General features: G+C 44.0%; 1 protein-coding gene across 1 annotated transcript in view; it reads left to right on the top strand.

The window, feature by feature from the left end:
* TMEM26 (transmembrane protein 26) overlaps positions 1–22,938 on the top strand; it is a 68,279-nt gene that overhangs the window by 13,801 nt on the left and 31,540 nt on the right. The window contains exon 2 of the mRNA XM_088450389.1: positions 21,783–21,861. Within this exon, the coding sequence (XP_088306515.1) occupies positions 21,783–21,861 (79 nt within the window). The remainder of the gene's footprint in view (positions 1–21,782; positions 21,862–22,938) is intronic.

The following is a 22,938-nucleotide window of genomic DNA, read 5'->3' as shown; positions in this document are numbered from 1 at the left end:
CAGCTACACCTGTGCTTCAACTTCTACACGGCTCCAGCAGACCTGCAATATTTCCAGTGCAAAGTCTCTCACACTGCTCCTGCAGTCCTGCAGCTACAGTACATCTATGCTTTAAATTCTGCACTGCTCCCACAGACATGCAATATCACCAGTGCACAGCCTCACACTGCTACTTCAGTCCAACATCTATAACTGTGCTTTGTAACTTTCTCTGCTTCTGCAGTTCTCCAGTACATCATCTATCCCACTACTCCAACAGTCCTGCAACATCTCCTGTGCATTACCTGTCACCAGAGCCGCCTCTGAGGAGGGGACTGCCGGGACTCCAGTCCCGGGCCCAGACAGAGAGGGGGCCCAGGTGGCAGCAGTGAGGAATACACAAGCAGCAGGCACTGGCAGGGAGAAGGAGCATCGGCACACCATGTGCAGCGCTGCATTAGAAATATGGAGCCGGTCATCAGCCAATCACAGTTTGCTGAATGGCAGCCAATCAGGAGCAGCTGCCATTCTGCTAGCTGTGATTGGCTCGCGACTGACTCCATATTTCAAATTCCGCTGCCGCGCTGTGCCACCGCTGCTCCTACTCCATGCCAGTGCCTGCCGCCAGTGTACTCCTGGCCACTGCCACCCGGGCCCCTCTCTCAAAAAATTCATTTTTAAGAAAAAAAAAGGTATGCTGACCCTGTCCTGTGCCGCCCCCTCTAGTCCAGCCAGTCTTTTTCTGCACCCCCCAGCCCAGCCAACCTTCTCCTGCCTGTACCCTCCCCCAGTCTAGCCAGCCTTCTAGTACAGCAAGTCTGCCTTCCCTGCCCCTCCCCCAATCCAGCCAGCCTTCCCTGCACCCTGCCCCAGTCCAGCCAGCCTTCCTTGTGCCCAACCCTTAGTCCAGCTAGCCTTCCCTGTGCCTCCCTAGTCCAGTCAGCCAACCTTCCATGCAGCCCCCCAGTCCAGCCAGCCTTGTCCTGCCTGTTCCCTCCCCCAGTCCAGCCAGCCTTCTAGTACAGCAAGCCTGCCTTCCCTGCCCATCCCCCAATCCAGCCAGCCTTCCCTGCGACCTGCCCCAGTCCAGCCAGCCTTCCTTGTGCCCAACCCTTAGTCCAGCTAGCCTTCCCTGTGCCTCCCCAGTCCAGTCAGCCAACCTTCCATGCAGCCCCCCAGTCCAGCCAGCCTTCCCTGCACCCTGCCCCTAGTCCAACAAGCCTGTCTTCCCTTCCGTGCTCCAGTTCAGCCAGCCTGTCTTCCCTGCCCTGCCCCAGTCTAGCCAGCCTTCCCTGCACCACCCCTAGTCCAGCTTGCCTGCCCTGCCACTTGCCCAGTCCAGCCAGCATTCCCTGTGCCCCCCTAGTCCAGCTTGCTTACCCTGCCCCTCATCCAGTCCAGCTGGCCTTCCCTGCCCTTTGCTCCCCCTAGTCCAACCAGCCTTCCATAACAACTGCCCCTACAGCCCAAACTTTTAGAATTTTTACACTGGTTTATGCACCAATTGATGCTCCACCCCCGAAATAGTTTCCACAGCTCTGCCCACCTCTGCCGCATACCACCGGTGCTGAGGAGGGATCCTACCTATTTTGTCAGTACCACGCCCCACAATATCTGATGGCATCGGGACTTAGACGGAGTTCATTAGACAGTTGCCGGGACTAGACAGTCGGCATCCCGACTGCATCCCCTATTTTATGCCAGTATAACATTTGCTACTTGCTCTAGATAGTGATCGTAACTACCTCCCTCACTAGTTCAGTCTGGATGGATGTGTCCTACGAGATAAATGCCATGAAGTGTATCCCGTCTTGCAGCGAAACATGGTGAACACCAGGTGGTTTGCTATGCACCACAACTCCAGATTAGCAGAACTATATAGGATTTATATATATATATATATATATATATATATATATATTGGGATATTTCATTAGAAATCCCAGTGTCTTGATATCTAACAATGTTCCCTCTTCTCAATTTTTAAGTAAATTCAATAATCTCACTCCCCAAAATGAAACTTTTTTTACATTGCTTTGAAAAACGATACAAGTGCATCCACTCTGTAATTGTGGAGAAACACCTATGCATCGCTCAACTTTTCTCATCGGTCAGTGCACAGATCAGCAAACACTGCCACAGACTGTATTTTCTTTTTCAAGACATCTTCACATTCTCTCCCTCATGTTTTTTGTTTTTCTTTAAAAATGGGTGGCAGGAGTGAACGCCAGATCAGAGATGAGCCAAACTGAAAAATGATATACTCCTTCAGAAGGGTATTGGCTGATGTAGCATGTACAGTAACTGGCTGTCAGTGGCTTTACTCTGTGGGTTGGGTCATCCATTAGGAGTGACAAGAAGGAGTAGGCGGAAACCATTGTGGGCACCTTAAGGAATCCTAGAACACACTGCTGTATTTGCATGTCCTCATAATCCGATCTGCTTACTTTTCTCCTTGCCACCATACTAGGACTAGTTACAGTATAAATGTTATAAATACAATTAATGACCAAGATTAACATAATTATTTTAGAGTGTAAGATTTGTTACGCCCTGTCTTGTAGTACACAGCTGGCATATAACGTTAAAGAGTTTATCAAATCCAACCTAAAGTAATTGCTTATAGATTTTTTTGGAGCACGAATGAAAAGGCATTACAATTTAGAAAAAATACTTACGGTAAGTGTATAAACAGAAAACAATAATATATATTATTTCTTCCTAGAGGCATGTTATAATTTTAGTTTTAATGATTTGTAAGAACTGTCAGAAAATATTTCAAAGACATGCTTTATGAGTAACAAATGTATGTACCTTTATATAAAAAAGCTGTGTTTGTGGACATTTAACAGAATAATTTGCTATAGAAGGATGATTAGTTTGATTAGTTTCTTAATTAGATGATTAGTATGGTTAGTTTCTATAATATAATGTACCAGTCATCAATTAAATTGAGAGGCAGACATTTATTTTACTAATAAACAGTGTCACTTTTTTATTTTGTGCCACAGTTATAGTTTAAATACAGTATCAAATTTACTGCATAATATACTTCCTTGTTTTAGTATCAAACATACATGTAAATATTCTGTGATACATTTTACTGTGACCAGTACATGTAAACTGTATAACCTGGAGGATTAACAAACAGATTATAGAATAGGGTACACAATCATATCAAGAGAGCCTACACGGTGATGACTTTCGGTGCATCACCACCTACTGTCCCTCCAGTATACTGTAGCTTCTCAAGTAATGCTTAGCCTATTGCTGTTGTTATACTCCAACACCACTTCTCAACCACTAAGACTTAGAGGGAGATATGCTAATGCTTTTGAAAATGAATATTGGAGGTGTTTCCATAGCAACCAATCAGATTCTTGCTCTCATTTTCTTGAATGCATTAGACAAATGATATCTATAATCTGTTTGGTTGCTATGAGCAACACCTCCACATTTACTTTTTAGAAACTTTAGTAAATCTACCCTATAATCCGCTGTTCGTATATTCTCCCTGTGATTGCATGGGTCCCTTCGAGTACTTCGGTGTCCTCCCACACTCCAAAAAATATACTGGTATGTTAATTGGCTCCCAACTAAATTAACCCTAGTGTGTATGTGTGTGAGCATGTGATAGGTAATATAGACTGTAAGCTCCACTGGGGCAGGGACTGATGTGAATGGCCAAATATTCTCTGTAAAGCGCTGAAGAATATGTGTGCGCTACCTAAATAACTGGTAATAAAATAAATAAATCTTTTTTATCTCGATAGCTTGTCGTGTCTTTCTCCAGGTAGAGGCGTTGTAAAGATGTCAGCAATCGTGTCCTCTTTTGGACAGTACTGTAAGTCACGAAGGCTTTGTTTTTGTAGATTTGTCAAGAAATAATGTTCCACAGCAATAATGGTTCTCTGGCTAATCCTTGGTTATCGTCAAAGAATTGTGTTGGTTCTGCCTTCTATTCTCCCAGTTCGGCTAACTGCTGTCTAAACCATATCACCACTTCACAGGTGTATGTTGCTGCAACTTATCCTGTGTATGTTGAAGAAAGTGTTATAGACAGTTGCTTTCTGCTAATCAAACTGATTGATCCATCACTGAGTAAAAAAAAAAAGGTGCTAATGCTGGACTTTCAATCATTAGAGTATCTAGACTAATCAGCATCAAATGCATCTGTTCTAGTTGCATTTTTTTTCAATTGCAGAAAATCTTAGTGGAATGTTCATAGTGCCTGATTTAACAATGCACGCAAGTGCACTGTTTATCGCAGATTCCTGCTAATCGGGTATCTGCGCGTGTGCAGGACCCATTCTGCGAGTATGCAGAATTGGTCCTGCATAGTCGCACGCAGACTCTTGAATGCCTCTGCCTGTTTGACGGGCTGTGCGGGGGCAGCCAGCCTTCCAGGAAACGGGGGCATGTCCACCCCGTTTTCCGGGAGTGGCCAGCCCAGTATCTGCGTTGATCAACGAAGTGTTCTGGGCTCACAAACTGGCCACTCTGAGTAAGACGAGGCTTACTCAGCTGGCCGGAGGCGACCTCCGTCGCAGTTCTGGGATCGCAACTGCGATCCTTGATGAATTAGGCCCATATTTTCCTTTATATTGCATATAAATCTGTTCACAATATTCCAATCCATTTGACTTTGATTTGAAACTCTTCTACAAAGGATTCTCACGGCTGTTTTAGGCTGTCAGGCTTAGTGTCAGTGGCCATGTAGAGTAACTTGCGTACTGCATTTCTGTATTGATGATTATCTGCTAGTGAAATACCTAAGCGAATCTTAGATTCCATGTGAGCACTTATTGGTTTTTGTATCTCGCATTCCAAGCTCCATTTGTGGCTGCTACTGTGCTTGACTACTGGAGTAAACTTCTCATAATATTTGTCTCCATACGTTTGTGAATACCCCTTGGCCATTAACCTACATTTCTACTGATCAACTTCGTCATCTGTGTTACTCTTAACTTTTAATGTCCATTTGCAGCCTATGGCAATTCTCCGTGCTGGCAATTCAGTGAGTTCCAGGTTTGGTTGTTTTGCAAAGACTTTATTTACTCTTCAGCAGCTTTTGACCATATGTGTATTTCCCTTTCTGAAATTTTAGCTATGTCTTCTCAAAATGTGGGCTCATGTATACTAATTGCACTTGCTTTGTATGAGAGGCATACATGGGGTTTACCATTGTTTTCCCTTGATGAATGCCTTACTTCGTTCTCTGTTCTTGGCTGAGTGCCCTTATCCATGGTGCCCAACCATACAATGAAAATAATCATTTGTTTAGAGGATGTATTGGTGGTCTGTTTAGTGTTGTACTTCTCCTCTCTACCTAAGTCTAAGCTTTCAGCAACTGTCATGTCATAGCTGATGGTCCCCATATCTGCTCTTGGGTTTAGGGTTATGTATCCTTTGGAACTCTCACTGTACTTAACAAGAATCCCTTCCACTGCTCAATCTAAATAAGCAAATACTTTGCACCCTAAAACTCTGTGTTTTATGCTAGGTTTCTTAACATTCCAAAGTCCACATGGAATATGTTTTTCATGTAAATAGCTGCCATTCCTGTTTCACCCCAACACTTTTCAGATAATAAATAATAAATTATTTTGCCAGAGTTCTTTAAAAAAAAAGTTTCACACGACTATGCTTTAAAAATACACAAATCCCACCTTCCCTTATACTCTAGGCCGTATTATTAGATCTGTCCTTAGCAGTAAAGCATTTGATCAAGGTACTATGAGTGTGGACTGGAGACTGTATAAATCCCTAAACTGGGACAGGACCCCACCTGCAACTGCTGCTTTAGATCCATCTCTTTACTGAATGATGACCTTAAGCTGTTTTCTAAAATGTAGGCTAATAGATTAACAAACAAATCATGACTTTTTTGCACCCGAAGCAGGTGGGGTCCATTCCTTATAGACAAGCCTCAAATAACACTAGGAGGTCTATTTACTAAGCAGTGTTAGGAGACAAAGTGAAATGAGATAAGGTGCCAGCCAATCAGCTCCTAACTGCCATGTCACAGGCTGTGTTTGAAAAATGACAGTTGGGAGCTGATTGGCTGGTACCTTATCTCATTTCACTTTGTCTCCTAACACTGCTTAGTAAATAGACCCCTAGATGTGCAACTGATCTCATACATACAGTATGTCTAATAAATTCAAACTCCCTTCTATGACGGTCACCTTAGATTTCAGAGGTCACTGGCATTATATGTGTAACACCATGGCAACTGAGGACTTGGGGGGCACCTTCCTCATTTGCCAATAGTTTTAAGCCTTCACCCTTTTCAATACACAGCAACACTAGAAATCCTGGGATTTTTGTTATAGAACTACTAGCTATCAGACTGTCAGCTGTCTAACATACTGTATCTGGTGTTATAACTGGCCCCTCATTGCAGATATCCTTATATGAAGATAACATTTTAATGTCTCTAGCTAACCTGCATTTCTCACTTACTAATCTTCTCAGAGAACTGCTCACATTTGGTGAAATCTCTGATTATCATGTCAACCTCAGATTTTAGATCTTAAGCATTCTCTGATCGCTTAGACTGCTTGAAAACAGCTTTTTACTTTAACTTCAAAAACCTAAATATCTTGATATCTATTTAACAAGAATCTTTAAACAACTATTTGTAGCAAACCTCCCCCCTCTACCAGAGACAATAGAATTAGATCTTGGAATGTAGAATAACCTACTAATAACTTGGGTAGGTAGATTTGCATCTTTGAAAATGGTGCACCCACTACTCCCATCACAAATCCAGCTAAAACCTTCATGATGCTACAGGAATTAGCTTCCAAACTTATAATAATCCACATAGACATCCTTCCAGGAAGGAGGACTCAAGCCTTCATTCAGAGGCGGCCGTACGGTTTATGACCGCACGGCCGCCTCGATGTTTGTCAAGTGCGCATGCGCACGAGGGAGCCGGCTCCTTCGTGCGCATACGTGAGACCCGCTACGACCGACAGCGCCGGTCGTAGAGGGTCACTTTCCAAAGGGGGCGAGCTGTCGATGTTGATTGAACGCCTACCGTCCATGGGAACGCCTACCGTTTGGGGGAGGCCCCACTGACATCACTAGTGATGTCTGTGGAGAGCTTCCGGCTCTGACAGAGCCAGAAGCTCTCCGGGGCTTACGACAAGTGAGACCCTACCCTAGGGTCTCGTCGTAAGCCCCGATGGTCGCGATGGTCTCTGACCATCGCGACCATCACCCTAGTGGTCGTTAGAGCTGTGGGTGTAAACCCACAGCCTAATGACCGAAACAGAGGCGGGCGGGCGGTCAGGATGCAAGCAACCGCCCAGTTTCTGAGCGATCGCCTCTGAATGAGGCCCTCAGTGCTTCCAACTTTCTTAAAGACTGTAGAGTGACGCACCTCACTTACAGTAAGAACTGATTCTGAGTCTAATGGTGCATACACACGGTCAGAAATGTCAAATGAACGATTGAACGATTTTTAAAATCATTCAGATCTGAAGAAAAATCTGACCATGTGTATGCACCATAACAGATCTCGCACATAGCATACAGCGCAAAAGTACATTTATGCTGATTCTCTCTTTGCATGAAATTAGCATCCAGGATGGAAACTGGGTATTGATAATTTATGGACTGGAACTCTTCTGTCTAACGAGAGTGTCATGTGCGTGCTACTCTGAGTCATGTGTATGGGGTCGGGAAGTCTGTTTAAGTCTGATCTCGTGCACTGAGCATGGGGCTGGTGCAGGTGCCTATACTGTGCATCTCTGTGACATGGGGGATGTGGGAGCAGGCTGGAATCAGTATGATAGATTGTTCCTAGGTCGCTACTCCCTACTGTATCCGTTGCATCTGCATTATCTGGTGTTGCATTCCATATATGACAATTCCAGCTTTGGGGAATAATAGTCCTGTAACTACAACTTCGGTAAGTTTTTTTTTTTTTCTCTTTGTCTACAACAATCACTGTATATTTCATCATATGGGAAAGAAAAAGATACAAAGCTGGAAATAAAACAAGCTTACTGTACATTGATGGAAATGTTATGCTTACAGTTAGCACTGTAAAGATGTGTCCCAGTAATGAACATGAAATGTCTCAGTAAGTACAGATGTGACCGCTGCCAATGGACAGGATAGCTTATCAGTGTGTAACAGATTTTCCACAGTGCACAGTAATATGGAGTATACATCCAGCAAGACGGCCTCTTCTTGCCACATCTGTATGATATTACCACTAATCACATCCAGGTGGGAAACACAGCACATATAAACTGTACAGCAATAATGAAAAAAGAATGGTGGTCCAACATATTCTTATACAGTATACTATGTCAAAAACAATTGCCCTCTCGTCATGTTATTAAAAAATTAATATATGTTTTGTTACATTTTTGGTGTAACAATCATAACTTCTTAACGGGCTAAAAGAAATCATCTCGGTATCAATATCACTCTCCCCTCTCAAATGCTCACTGTGGGGTCAATGCAGAGTGGAAGATAAGCGTGCACAGAGAAAAGTACAGATATTCACAAGTGGAGAGCGCAGAATTGTACGCATCTGTGCAACCGCACACATCCTATCCATATACTTGGTTTCCTAGTCATCATCATTGTCAGTGTACACTTGAACCAGCCCTATCTGTGGTGCAATAGATCCATCCGAAAGCTCAGCCTACGCACAACTCTGCCGAACCCGCACCCCCATGAAATATCCAGTTACAACTTAGTTACACCCCTTTGGATGGAAGGAAAGATGCGAGTGTGTCGTATACAACTGCACTGTCTGTAGATGAGTGCGCTCAGCACTCATTTGCCTGTAAAACTGACTTCAACTCTGCAACAACCCTATATTTCTTTGTAAGAAATTCTAATATAGATATTTTACATTTGTATTGTGTGATGAATTAAATAATAAGGGGTGACTGTCTACAAATATTGTAATCGGCCTGTGAGAGATGAAAAGAAATTGTGTATATGTTGCTTAAAAGATGTGTACTCGGGATCGGTATGAAATACCGCCAGACCTATGTCCGGTGGTTCAAATCCCGGCGCCGCAAGCCCGGCACCAGTTAAGATCCCGACTACACTAAAGGTAAGTACTAACTAACCTAACCTCCCTACCCTAACCCTAACCCGCCTTTAGGGGTACCTAACCCTAACCTCCCTCCCTAGTGCCTAACCCTAACCCAACTCTAAGTGCCTAAACATAACCCCCTTCCCCGCTGCCTAAACCTATCCCTCCTGGGGGGTGCCTAACCCTAACCTCCCCCAGGGGTGCCTAACCCTAACCCCCCCATCCCCCTAGCCGAACCCTAACCATCCCGGGGGGTGCCTAACCCTAAGTCCCCCCTTGGGAGCCCCTAACCTAACCCTCCCCCCACGGCTGTCCGCGCCCGGCTTACCTTCGATTGGTATGCCGGGCGTCGGGCTCCCAGCATAGGTAAAATGACAGGTGTCTGTCATTAGACCCCTGCCGGGATAGACAATCGGGAAGCTGGCGGTCGACATTTCAACCGTCGGCTTCCTGCTGCATCCCGTGTACTCATACTGTATGGAAAATTTCATATGAGATGGCAGTATGATTGGTGCCTTTAATTTACCCAGGTGGTCCCACGTTTTAGTTCATTACTGTATACTGAGAATTTGTGCTGGGCACAACTAAACAAATCAGTAGTTGCTCACCAGATATTCAAGTTACTCTTCGTTTTCTCTTTTTCTGTAAGTGAGTAGCAATGATTTTGACTATAAGGTTGTGTAACCTTGGTTGGTACAAGTACTGTAGATACCTCTAATTGATTTAGATCAAGTTAAAGTTACAAATACACAAAAAGTGTAACATTGAAGGACAGGCAGCCAGCTGAAAGGTGGCCTTGTTGCATCTCGAGTATAACTCACACAATGTATAACATGTTATAGCGGGAAAATGCACTTTAATGATTATTAACAGGCATTAACTCTCCACATGCTTCTTCTAGCAGCTGATTGCTTCTGAGGGATTGTCACAGATTGATCTATTTTGAGGTATTTTATACTCCCCTGATTTTTTATTATAATAACTTGTTTAAAACATTTGCACTCACAATAAAGTGTGAATATTTAAGGAGGAGATATTTGTAAAAGTGTCATTAAGACAAATAATCTATGTTTCACTAATTACTGTATGTGTTTCTCTCTGTGATTCGCCCTCCAAACAGTAGGAAACACAAAAGATGTAAACGTAACACTAACAGGTCATGGTCAAATGCAGGAGTGAAAAGGACTGCACAATAGTGTGACTGATAGATCAAAAAAAAAATAGAATAAAGAATAAAGAAATATATTTTTAATTTTCAACACCAATTCCCCAGTGCAGATCTGTAAAAAACATACCTTGGCTCATGTTGGGTTCAGGAGAATTACAGTGGCTGAGCTGGGTGGCCCTTCCAGCCCCCTCCCCCTCCCTCGGGGTACGTTGTATGATGCCTGAGCAGAGTAACTTCTGGGTCATAAACCCTTATTGGGAAAGCTGTTGTTTGAGGTTGGATATGGGATCCCGATGGTCAGAATGCCTACAGCGGCAACCTGACAGTTTTTTGTAAGTATAATAACCCTTACACTAACCCTCACCCTACCGTCCCGCAGCCTAATCCTATCCCTCCCATCCTGCAGCCTAACCCTATCCCTCCTGTCCCGCAGCCTAACCCTATCCCTCCCATCCCGCAGCCTAACCCTATCCCTCCCATCCCGCAGCCTAACCCTATCCCTCACGTCCCGCCGCCTAACCCTATCCCTCCCATCCTGCAGCCTAAGTCTATCCCTCCCGTCCCACAGCCTAACCCTATCCCTCCTGTCCCGCAGCCTAACCCTATCCCTCCCGTCCCGCAGCCTAACCCTATCCCTCCTGTCCCGCAGCCTAACCCTATCCCTCCCATCCCGCAGCCTAACCCTATCCCTCCCATCCTGCAGCCTAACCCTATCCATCCCGTCCCGCAGCCTAATCCTATCCCTCCCGTCCCGCAGCCTAACCCTATCCCTCCTGTCCCGCAGCCTAACACTATCCTTCCCATCCCGCAGTCAAAAGGATATGTCCAAAGTCACAGGGTCTAATTCAAAGGTGGATGCAGTGTGTGTGTCAGATAAAAGTGACCATTTTTTTTCAGTCTGTGCATGTATTTAGAGTCCCACTGCCCATGCGTCCCGATGGTTACCACCGAGTGATGCAGAACAAATTTGAGAGAGAGGCATGTTCAGATGGACATACTGCACCACCATAGGGCTGGTGCAATGTTTAATGGTGCAACTGATGTGCTACCGATGGTGCATCTTAATACACAAAGCAGCAGATTAACACTACAGCCGGTGGCAGTGACATCACCATAAAGGTGCAATCGTGCTGTGTAAAACATCTCAGCCGCATATGCATTAGCGTCCACCTCTGAATCATACCCATGGTGAGTAAAATGTGGATTTTAAACCATGGCATCCAGCAATGCTAATAGTGTCATTGTTATACACTCAGTGTTAGATGTACTATGCCTTGGAGAGAGATAAAGTGGAAAGAGATAAAGTACCAACCAATCAGCTCCTGTCATTTTTGAAACACAGCCTGTAAAGTGGCAGTTAGGAGCTGATTGGTTGGTACTTTATCTCTCTCCACTTTAACACTCTCCAAGGCTTAGTACATAGAACCCCATTTGCTTTAATGGGTTAATTTATCATTTTGGGTGTATATCAGAATTCTATTTCTCAGATATTGGATCATGGCAAAGAGTGAAAAGCAAAATGATAGCTTATGCTATGACTTTACTGTGGGTTCAGAGCTAACTTACCCAACTTACAGTATGTACAGCGCATGTGTGTGTATACAGTAGGCTACTAGGGAGGGATACCAAGATCTCTCCCCAGTGAAATAAATTGTGAAAACATAGCATATTGGCTAAATGGCGTCAAGTTTCAAAGCCCATTGGGGAGGGATAAGAGGATGACTAATGGAGACAAGCTGCCAAAGCTTGCTTTAAATAGCCCTATAGCGCAGTCCTTATAGAAGAGTATGGAGGTGGCTTCTGAAAGTGCTGTTCCAAAAAACCCTGCTCAATAGACTTGCTAATTAGCAGTGACACTTAATTCTGCCATTTCTGCATGTTTTAAGGACTGAGTTACTGTGGGAAATAAGCCAAACAAAGCTTAATGATTATTATTAGCTTAAGGCATATTCACATACTGTATCAGTAGAATACTCCATGGTGCTTTACAATTACAAAGAAATGCAGCAATAAAACTAAATAAATAAAGACTAGTTATTACCATACAAAAAGATAAGATATCCATGCACGCACTCTAATAGCCACAATTAATATACAGTAATGAAATCTTGACAATATAGGCAATTATAAATACCTTATATCCTGAAGCAGATAAAGAACTTCAGTATATTATACCATCTAAATCAAGTTAGTCATAAACTGGGAATACACATTTTTTTTTATTAAATTTGAAAAAGGAATAATACAAACCTTTTATAATATCAAACTAAACCAGTAAGAGTGGTCGACAGGAACGTCTTAAGTACATTTATCTCAGATATCATTTCCATACCTTGCATTTGGGTGCCGAATCTGCCTTGAACCACAGTAACCAATCAGACTCTTGGTTTCATTGTCTAGCTTGCAGTAGACAGATAAAAGGTGTCTGCTGAATGGTGTCTGAAATTCAGAGCTAATTTTGTGGAGTTGTGGCCACACCACACTATGGAATTTGAGGTTCCCTCCATACATGCTGTGCCACCATGAAATATCGGTGCACCGCTGAATAGGGTGTGGCTACGCCACTTTGAGGGCATGACTGCAGGTCTTTGACAGTCCTGGGCTCTCTCCTCCTTCTTGACGCCTCCTAGTGGAATACAATATCTTATTCTTTACACTCCTCAACTCCAATGCCTGCTCCCCATTGTCTGGAGTGTCCCTGTCCCCACCTGTAGAAAACCAGTGAGGCTTAGACTCTGCAACTACAAGCCAGTGGGGAGCCAATGAGAGCTGTTATGCGGGGTGCCTTGGTGGAGAGAGAGTGTATGTCACTGGAAAAATGTACTCTAACTTATAGCAAGTATTTTAGTATAAGCTTTGGTTAGTTTAGATTAATGAAAAAAAATATATTATTGCTATGGGTTACATTATTTTGTTTTATTTTTACCATGTACAATGTTTAAATGTTCATAGAAGGTCAACTTAATCCATAAATGATATCTGGTGAAACAAGTGTAGAAACCCCCCAGTCACTACTTGTACTGTTAAATTGTTGCAATGCTGTTTTTTACAGTAGCCGATGAGGAGCTTCTCCACAGTCAGACTCTCGTGAGATGGTGACGTTATCATCCCACGACACATTGACTGTGAGGCTGAGCTGAGGCTGCTGCGACGCAGAGAACAAGCTGAGTGAGAAGAACAATGCGCCATTTAACTCACTCAGTTCCTCGGCGGCTGTCTAAAAAGAGTCAGTGAAAGACTGACAGTGTTTGTATTCCCCTTTGGTGCAGAGAATGAGCTGAGTTAAAGATTCTACAGTACAGCCATGGCCAAAAGTTTTGAGAATGACAAAAGTATTAGTTTTCACAAAGTTTCCTGCTTCAGTGTTTTTACACCTTTTTGTCAGATGTTACTATAGTATACTGAAGTAAAATTACAAGCATTTCATAAGTGTTAAATGCTTTTATTGATAATCACATTACGTTTATGCAAAGAGTCAACATTTGCAGTGTTGACCCTTCTTTTTCAAGACCTCTGAAAATCACCCTGGCATGCTGTCAATCAAATTCTGGGCCACATACTGACTGATGGCCGCCCATTCTTGCCTACTTAATGCTTGGAGTTTGTCAGAATTTGTGGGTTTTTATTTGTCCACCCACCTCTTGAGGATTGACCACAAGTTCTCAATGGGATTAAGGTTTGGGGAGTTTCCTGGCCATCGACCCAAATCTCAAATTTTTGTTCCCCGAGCCACTCACCTTTCACTTTTGCCTGATGACAAGGTGCTCCATCATGCTGGAAAAGGCATTGTTCATCACCAAACTGTTCTTGAATGGTTGGGAGAAGTTGCTCTTGGAGGATGTATTGGTACCATTATTTATGGCTGTGTTCTTAGGCAAAATTGCGAGTGAACCTACTCCCTTGGCTGAGAAGCAATCCCACACACGAATGGTCTCAGGATGCTTTACTGTTGGCATGACACAGAACTGATGGTACAACCATTTTTCCAGATGCCACCACCTCCACCCACAAACGGGTCGTCATGTCACTTATTCTAGCGAGAGGTCTGTGCACAAGGGGCAATCGTTTTGTGATTGCAGTGACTGGACGCACTGCGCCTTATAGGCATGCGCAGATTGCAAATATCAGCAGGCTACGTGCGAACACATCCTAGCGAGAGGGTCTGAATCAGGCCCTAAGTTCCTGCTGAAAAATAGCACTGGATATATATATATATATATATATATATATAGAGAGAGAGAGAGAGAGAGAGAGAGAGAGAGAGAGAGAGAGAGAGAGAGAGAGAGAGAGAGAGAGAAACCTTACTTAATATTTTAAAGGGATGGATACTAAATCTATGTCAGAAAATTCCATCTTACTACGGGGGGGGTGTTGGGGGGCGACAAATTACTGCCCTGCCCCGGGTGACAAAATTCCTAGTTTTGGCTCAGATCATAAGAATAATATTAATCAAACCCTCTAAAGTGAACAACTAGAGGTGTTACCCATAGTATCCAATCAGATTATAGCTGCCATTTTATAGAGTTAACTGGATAAATGATCGCTAGAATTTGGTTGCTATGGGCAACACTTCCACTTGTCCTCTTTAGAAGGTTTGATAAATCTCCCTCTAATATCTAATACACAATAGGGTCTTCTCAGTACTTGTGTTTTCTTCTTTTTTTGTATTCTGTATACATTATATGCAAAACCTAAGCAAGCAAAGACTTTGCAGACATACTGTAACACATTGGGGGAGATGTACAGTACTAAGCTCTGGAAAAGTCATAAATTGGAGAATGATAAACTATCAGCCGCTCAGCTCCTAACCGTCATCTTACAGGTTGTGTTTGAGAAATGACAGTTAGGAACTAATTGGTTGATAGTTTATCACTTTCCAATTTATCACTTTCCAGAGCTTAGTACATCTGCCCCATTATGTTTGGTCACAACCTGCACAAAGAGAAAACAGAGAACTATAATTATAATTTATTTATATGGCGCCACCAAGTGTCCGCAGCATTGGACAGGGTAAAAAAATGACAGTGGAACATAACCAATTAAAAGACGCTGCCTTTTACCCTGTGTAAAAGCCCCCATACATCAGAGATTGCAATTTGCAATTGATTGTGTATAAAAATCTTACCCTTTTTCAATCGATTGTGGCAATTCTGCAATCGATTGAAAAAGGGATTAAACACAATCGATTGCAAATTGCACGATTGCTGCAATCAATCTCTGATGTATGGGGGCCTTTAGGGCCAAATAATCAAAGTAGGGGTGAGCGGGTTCGGATTTCTGAAATCCGAACCCCCACGAGCCCCCCCGATCCGAGTCCGATCCGAATCAGGCTCGACTTTTCCGCCTGACTCGGATCTGAAATCGAGGCAAAACGTCATCATCCCGCCTTCCGAGTCTCGCGGGTTTTGGATCCTATATAAGGTACCCACGTCGGCGCCATTTTCTCACTCGGCTGTGGACAGTGAAGAGGGAGGGTGGGAGTTAGGGCTGTGTAGTGTAGTGTAGTGTAGTGCTGCTGTTGTCCACTACTTCAAAGTCCATAGGGGCTGGCTGTGTTGTGCTGTGCTGCTGTTGTTAATAGGGGCTGTGTCCACTACTTCAAAGTCCATAGGGGCTGGCTGGACTGTGTTGTGCAGTCAGTTCTCCATAGGGGCTGTGTCCACTCCAAAGTCCTGTGCAGTGTCCCAGTCCTAAAGAGGTGCTGTAGTGTTGTCCAGGGGGTGCTCTGTCCATCAGGGGTGCTCCCCCCAAGTGCTAAAAAAATAATATATTTTCTGTGTTTGTGAATTGTGTGCGCAGTAGCCGCACGTGCATCAACAAAGTAGTGCCAAGCGTGCGCCTGTGTCATAAGTAAAGGGCCGGCTGGCTTGACCGTTAAAGGGTGCTGTAACCCCCGAAAGTACACTCCAGTCCAAACCAAAAAAAAATTATTTTCTGTGTTTGTGAATTGTGTGCGCAGTAGCCGCACGTGCATCAACAAAGTAGTGCCAAGCGTGCGCCTGTGTCATAAGTAAAGGGCCGGCTGGCTTGACCGTTAAGGGTGCTGTAACCCCCGAAAGTACACTCCAGTCCAAACCAAAAAAAAAATTATTTTCTGTGTTTGTGAATTGTGTGCGCAGTAGCCGCACTTGCATCAACAAAGTAGTGCCAAGCGTGCGCCTGTGTCATAAGTAAAGGGCCGGCTGGCTTGACCGTTAAGGGTGCTGTAACCCCCGAAAGTACACTCCAGTCCAAACCAAAAAAAAAATTATTTTCTGTGTTTGTGAATTGTGTGCGCAGTAGCCGCACGTGCATCAACAAAGTAGTGCCAAGCGTGCGCCTGTGTCATAAGTAAAGGGCCGGCTGGCTTGACCGTTAAGGGTGCTGTAACCCCCGAAAGTACACTCCAGTCCAAACCAAAAAAAAAATTATTTTCTGTGTTTGTGAATTGTGTGCGCAGTAGCCGCACGTGCATCAACAAAGTAGTGCCAAGCGTGCGCCTGTGTCATAAGTAAAGGGCCGGCTGGCTTGACCGTTAAAGGGTGCTGTAACCCCCAAAGTACACTCCAGTCCAAACCAAAAAAAAAATTATTTTCTGTGTTTGTGAATTGTGTGCGCAGTAGCCACATGTGCATCAACAAAGTAGTGCCAAGCGTGCGCCTGTGTCATAAGTAAAGGGCCAGCTGGCTTGACCGTTAAAGGGTGCTGTAACCCCCAAAGTACACTCCAGTCCAAACCAAAAAAAAATTTATTTTCTGTGTTTGTGAATTGTGTGCGCAGTAGCCGCACGTGCATCAACAAAGTAGTGCCAAGCGTGCGCCTGTGTCATAAGTAAAGGGCCGGCTGGCTTGACCGTTAAAGGGTGCTGTAACCCCCGAAAGTACACTCCAGTCCAAACCAAAAAAAAATTATTTTCTGTGTTTGTGAATTGTGTGCGCAGTAGCCGCACGTGCATCAACAAAGTAGTGCCAAGCGTGCGCCTGTGTCATAAGTAAAGGGCCGGCTGGCTTGACCGTTAAGGGTGCTGTAACCCCTGAAAGTACACTCCAGTCCAAACCAAAAAAAAAATATTTTCTGTGTTTGTGAATTGTGTGCGCAGTAGCCGCACGTGCATCAACAAAGTAGTGCCAAGCGTGCGCCTGTGTCATAAGTAAAGGGCCGGCTGGCTTGACCGTTAAGGGTGCTGTAACCCCCGAAAGTACACTCCAGTCCAAACCAAAAAAAAAAATATTTTCTGTGTTTGTGAATTGTGTGCGCAGTAGCCGCACGTGCATCAACAAAGTAGTGCCAAGCGTGCGCCTGTGTCATAAGTAAAGGGCCGGCTGGCTTGACCGTTAAGGGTGCTGTAACCCCCGAAAGTACACTCCAGTCCAAACCAAAAAAAAAATTATTTTCTGTGTTTGTGAATTGTGTGCACAGTAGCCGCACGTGCATCAACAAAGTAGTGCCAAGTGTGCGCCTGTGTCATAAGTAAAGGGCCGGCTGGCTTGACCGTTAAAGGGTGCTGTAACCCCCAAAGTACACTCCAGTCCAAACCAAAAAAAAAATTATTTTCTGTGTTTGTGAATTGTGTGCGCAGTAGCCGCATGTGCATCAACAAAGTAGTGCCAAGCGTGCGCCTGTGTCATAAGTAAAGGGCCAGCTGGCTTGACCGTTAAAGGGTGCTGTAACCCCCAAAGTACACTCCAGTCCAAACCAAAAAAAAATTTATTTTCTGTGTTTGTGAATTGTGTGCGCAGTAGCCGCACGTGCATCAACAAAGTAGTGCCAAGCGTGCGCCTGTGTCATAAGTAAAGGGCCGGCTGGCTTGACCGTTAAAGGGTGCTGTAACCCCCAAAGTACACTCCAGTCCAAACCGAAAAAAAATTATTTTCTGTGTTTGTGAATTGTGTGCGCAGTAGCCGCACGTGCATCAACAAAGTAGTGCCAAGTGTGCGCCTGTGTCATAAGTAAAGGGCCGGCTGGCTTGACCGTTAAAGGGTGCTGTAACCCCCGAAAGTACACTCCAGTCCAAACCAAAAAAAAAATTATTTTCTGTGTTTGTGAATTGTGTGCGCAGTAGCCGCACGTGCATCAACAAAGTAGTGCCAAGCGTGCGCCTGTGTCATGAGTAAAGAGCCGGCTGGCTTGACCGTTAAAGGGTTCTGTAACCCCCAAAGTACACTCCAAACCAAAAAAATATATATTTTCTGTGTTTGTGACTTGTGTGCACTGTGGCTGCACGTGCATCAACAAAGGAGCAGCGCCAAGCGTGCGCCTGTGTCCCATAAGTAAAGAGCCGGCTGGCTCATTTCTTAAAGGGTGGTGTAACCCACAAAGTGCACTACTCTCCAGCAAAAATAAAAAAATATTTTCTGTGTTTGTGTGCGCTTTAGCCGCACGTATATATATCAATATAACATAAATGGAGGACCAAACTTTCTCTGATAAAAATAAAATAGGGAAAGATCAAGAACCACTTCCTACTAGTGCTGTTGCTGCTGCTGGGAGTTGTTCATCATCCCAGAGAGGAAGTAGGAACATCACTACTTTTACTAAACAATTGACCCTCCATCAGTCCCTAGCGATGAGGATGAAGTACGACAGCAGTCATCCTGAAGCAAAACGTATAACTGAGGCCTTGACTGCTATGTTGGTGTTAGACGTGCGTCCGGTATCCGACATTAGTGCAGTGGGATTTAGACAATTGATGGAGGTAGTGTGTCCTCGGTTCCAAATCCCGTCTAGATTCCACCTGCATCCTCAAAGCAGCAGCGACAAGCGTGCGTCTGTCTGTTAAAGGGTGGTGACACCCTCAAAGTGTGCTACACAAACAATTAAAATATTGTTCTTTTTTTTTCTGTCTTTGTGAAATGTGTGGGCTGTAGCCGCACCTGCATCCTTAAAGCAGCAGCGACAAGCGTGCGTCTGTCTGTTAAAGGGTGGTGACACCCTCAAAGTGTGCTACACAAACAATTAAAATATTGTTCTTTTTTTTTCTGTCTTTGTGAATTGTGTGGGCTGTAGCCGCACTTGCATCCTCAAAGCAGCAGCGACAAGCGTGCGTCTGTCTGTTAAAGGGTGTTGTAACTCTCAAAGTGCTCCAAAAAATCAAACAATTTTTTTAATGTGTTTGTGACTTGTGTGCGATGTAGCCACACTTGCATCCTCAAAGCAGCAGCGACAAGCGTGCGTCTGTCTGTTAAAGGGTGGTGACACCCTCAAAGTGTGCTACACAAACAATAAAAATATTCTTCTTCTTTTTTCTGTCTTTGTGAATTGTGTGGGCTGTAGCCGCACCTGCATCCTTAAAGCAGCAGCGACAAGCGTGCGTCTGTCTGTTAAAGGGTGGTGTAACTCACGAAGTGCTCCAAAAAATAAAAAACTATTTTTTTAATGTGTTTGTGACTTGTGTGCGATGTAGCCGCACTTGCATCCTCAAAGCAGCAGCGACAAGCGTGCGTCTGTCTGTTAAAGGGTGGTGACACCCTCAAAGTGTGCTACACAAACAATAAAAATATTCTTCTTTTTTCTGTCTTTGTGAATTGTGTGGGCTGTAGCCGCACCTGCATCCTTAAAGCAGCAGCGACAAGCGTGCGTCTGTCTGTTAAAGGGTGGTGACACCCTCAAAGTGTGCTACATAAACAATTAAAATATTGTTCTTTTTTCTGTCTTTGTGAATTGTGTGGGCTGTAGCCGCACCTGCATCCTTAAAGCAGCTGCGACAAGCGTGCGTCTGTCTGTTAAAGGGTGGTGACACCCTCAAAGTGTGCTACACAAACAATAAAAATATTCTTCTTCTTTTATCTGTCTATGTGAATTGTGTGGGCTGTAGCCGCACCTGCATCCTTAAAGCAGCAGCGACAAGCGTGCGTCTGTCTGTTAAAGGGTGGTGACACCCTCAAAGTGTTCTACACAAACAATTAAAATATTGTTCTTTTTTTTCGGTCTTTGTGAAATGTGTGGGCTGTAGCCGCACCTGCATCCTTAAAGCAGCAGCGACAAGCGTGCGTCTGTCTGTTAAAGGGTGGTGTAACTCTCAAAGTGCTCCAAAAAATAAAAACTATTTTTTTTATGTGTTTGTGACTTGTGTGCGATGTAGCCGCACTTGCATCCTCAAAGCAGCAGCGACAAGCGTGCGTCTGTCTGTTAAAGGGTGGTGACACCCTCAAAGTGTGCTACACAAAGAATAAAAATATTCTTCTTCTTTTTTCTGTCTTTGTGAATTGTGTGGGCTGTAGCCGCACTTGCATCCTCAAAGCAGCAGCGACAAGCGTGCGTCTGTCTGTTAGAGGGTGGTGTAACCCTCAAAGTGTGCTCCACAAACAATAAAAATATTCTTTTTTTTTTTCTGTCTTTGTGAATTGTGTGGGCTGTAGCCGCACTTGAATCCTCAAAGCAGCAGCGACAAGCGTGCGTCTGTCTGTTAAAGGATTACATCGGTGACAGCATCCAAGTAGGCATGTCAGACAGTCCGTACCTGTACTGGCAGGAAAAAGAAGCAATTTGGAGGTCCCTGTACAAACTGGCTCTATTTTACCTGAGTTGCCCCCCCTCCAGTGTGTACTCCGAAAGAGTGTTTAGTGCAGGCGGGAACCTTGTTAGCGAAAGGCGTAGGAGGTTGCTTCCACAAAATGTGGAGAAGATGATGTTCATAAAATGAATGATCAACTCTTCCAGGGAGACCAGCCTCCAGAACGTACAGAGGGACCTGTGGTTCCAGCAGGGACGAATTAATACTCTGTGAGGATGAGGATGTACATAACACTGAAGAGGGTGAGGAATCTGTGGATGAGGAGGATGAGGACGACTTCTTGCCTCCGTAGAGCCAGTTTGTGCAGGGACAGATTAATTGCCAGCTTGTTTTGTGGGGGCCCAAACGAACCAATCATTTCAGCCACAGTTGTGTGGCAGACCCTGGCGCTGAAATGATTGGTTTGTTAAAGTGTCCATGTCCTGTTTATACAACATAAGGGTGGGTGGGAGGGCCCAAGGACAATTCCATCTTGCACCTCTTTTTTTTCTTTGCATTATGTACAGTTTGGGGCCTAGTTTTTCAATGCCATCCTGTCTGCCACTGCAGTTTCACGCCTAGATGGGTCACGTGTTTGTGCCGCCCACTCGTGTCGCTTAGCATAGTCATCCAGCTACCTCGGTGCAACCTTTTGGACATAAAAACACTATTGTGAGGTGTGAGGTATTCAGAATAGACTGGAAATGAGTGGAAATTAAGGTTATTGAGGTTAATAATAGCATAGGAGCAGAAAAACCTACAAATTCTGTGATTTTAGCTGTTTTTATGCTTTTTTTCAAAAAAATACAGATCCAAAACACAAAACCCAGAACCCAAAACACGGAAGGGTGGTTTTGGCAAAACCAATCCAGATCCAAAACACGAAGAAAGATCCAGATCCAAAACCAAAACACAAAACACGAAAAGTGGCCGGTGCACACCCCTAAATCAAAGGGAATTTATTTCAGGTTATTGTCTCTTTAATTGACAAGTATAAAGTAGATATAGAGATGGCATGAGAAGCACACCTAATACATGTATCCTGCCTGTTTATTCCGATAAAGTCGCATTAAACTCTATTTATGTTTCCACAGGTTCTCGCCTCCCATATTCTGCTATTTGATAAGCATAGTGCCGTCTCTTTGGCTTCTTGAAATAAACTATAAACCTGAGGTAAGAAGTCTGTACTGTATGAACCCAAACTGTGAGGCCTTCTACCACAATCAGAGCCTGATTCTTAGTCGCAGGCAATGTTCATGGAGTTGAGCAATTGTTTTCTACTGTGCATGTGCGAAAATCCCTAAAAACTCCTACGTACAAAGGTTAATACATGCAGTATCAGAAATGTCTTGGAAAAATTCTGGGTGTTCCTGAGATGGTCCATCTTATGGGTGTGTTATGGGAGATCACGGGTGTGTCTTTGGAGGCCATACTCACATGGTAAATCTGTACCTGCAAAGAGCTGGTGCAAGTTTTAATGGTGTGTCTTATAGTGGCGTCTAATTACGCACCAGGCATTGTTACAGCATCTATAGACACTCAAAGTTGGCGTCTCATGGATGTACACAACAGAAGGGCTTTGTAGTTCCATTTGCATAAAGTCACAGATGCACAACCACCAATAGTTTCAGCTGCATAGGACTTAGAACCACAGAACACTGAGGGACTGAGTCTATGTGCTGACCTCACATACTCTGACTGGTCTCTGAAATTAGACAAAGGTTGACTGGACTCTTTGGTGTTATCATTACCATCATGCATTATTCCGGTCTTTGCCAAAAAATTGAGCTAGATGTTTTTTACATTATTATTATTATTATTATTATTATTATTATTATTATTATTATCCTTTATTTATATGGCGCCACAAAGGTTCCGCAGCACCTTACACAGTACATAAATGGGCACACAAGAAAAACAGTTATTAGCCGTACAATACAATGCAGGACAAGGACATGGTTTAGAAACATAGCTGCATAACACAAGCAGCAGGACATGAGCAACCAGGTGTTAGGTGCTGTTGTGGGGAGTTAGGAGTACATGATACTATACGTAGGGGGACGAGAAGCACACGAGGGATGAGGGCCCTGCTCGTGAGAGCTTACATTCTAAAGGGGAGGGGTAGACAGACAGGGGCGACACAGATGGGGTAGATAGTGAGGAAGGAGCATGGAGCAGTGGGTTAGGATGTGTGTATATAAGATGACCTGATGTTATGTCAAACTTAAGTCCTTCATTCATATATCTCTA

Source organism: Taudactylus pleione, unplaced genomic scaffold (genome assembly GCF_031769625.1).
Source record: "Taudactylus pleione unplaced genomic scaffold, aTauple2 ptg000518l, whole genome shotgun sequence".
NCBI classification, from domain to species: Eukaryota; Metazoa; Chordata; class Amphibia; order Anura; family Myobatrachidae; genus Taudactylus; species Taudactylus pleione.
The sequence above is the reverse complement of the archived record's forward strand: the minus strand, read 5'-3'. Positions and strand labels throughout refer to the sequence as shown.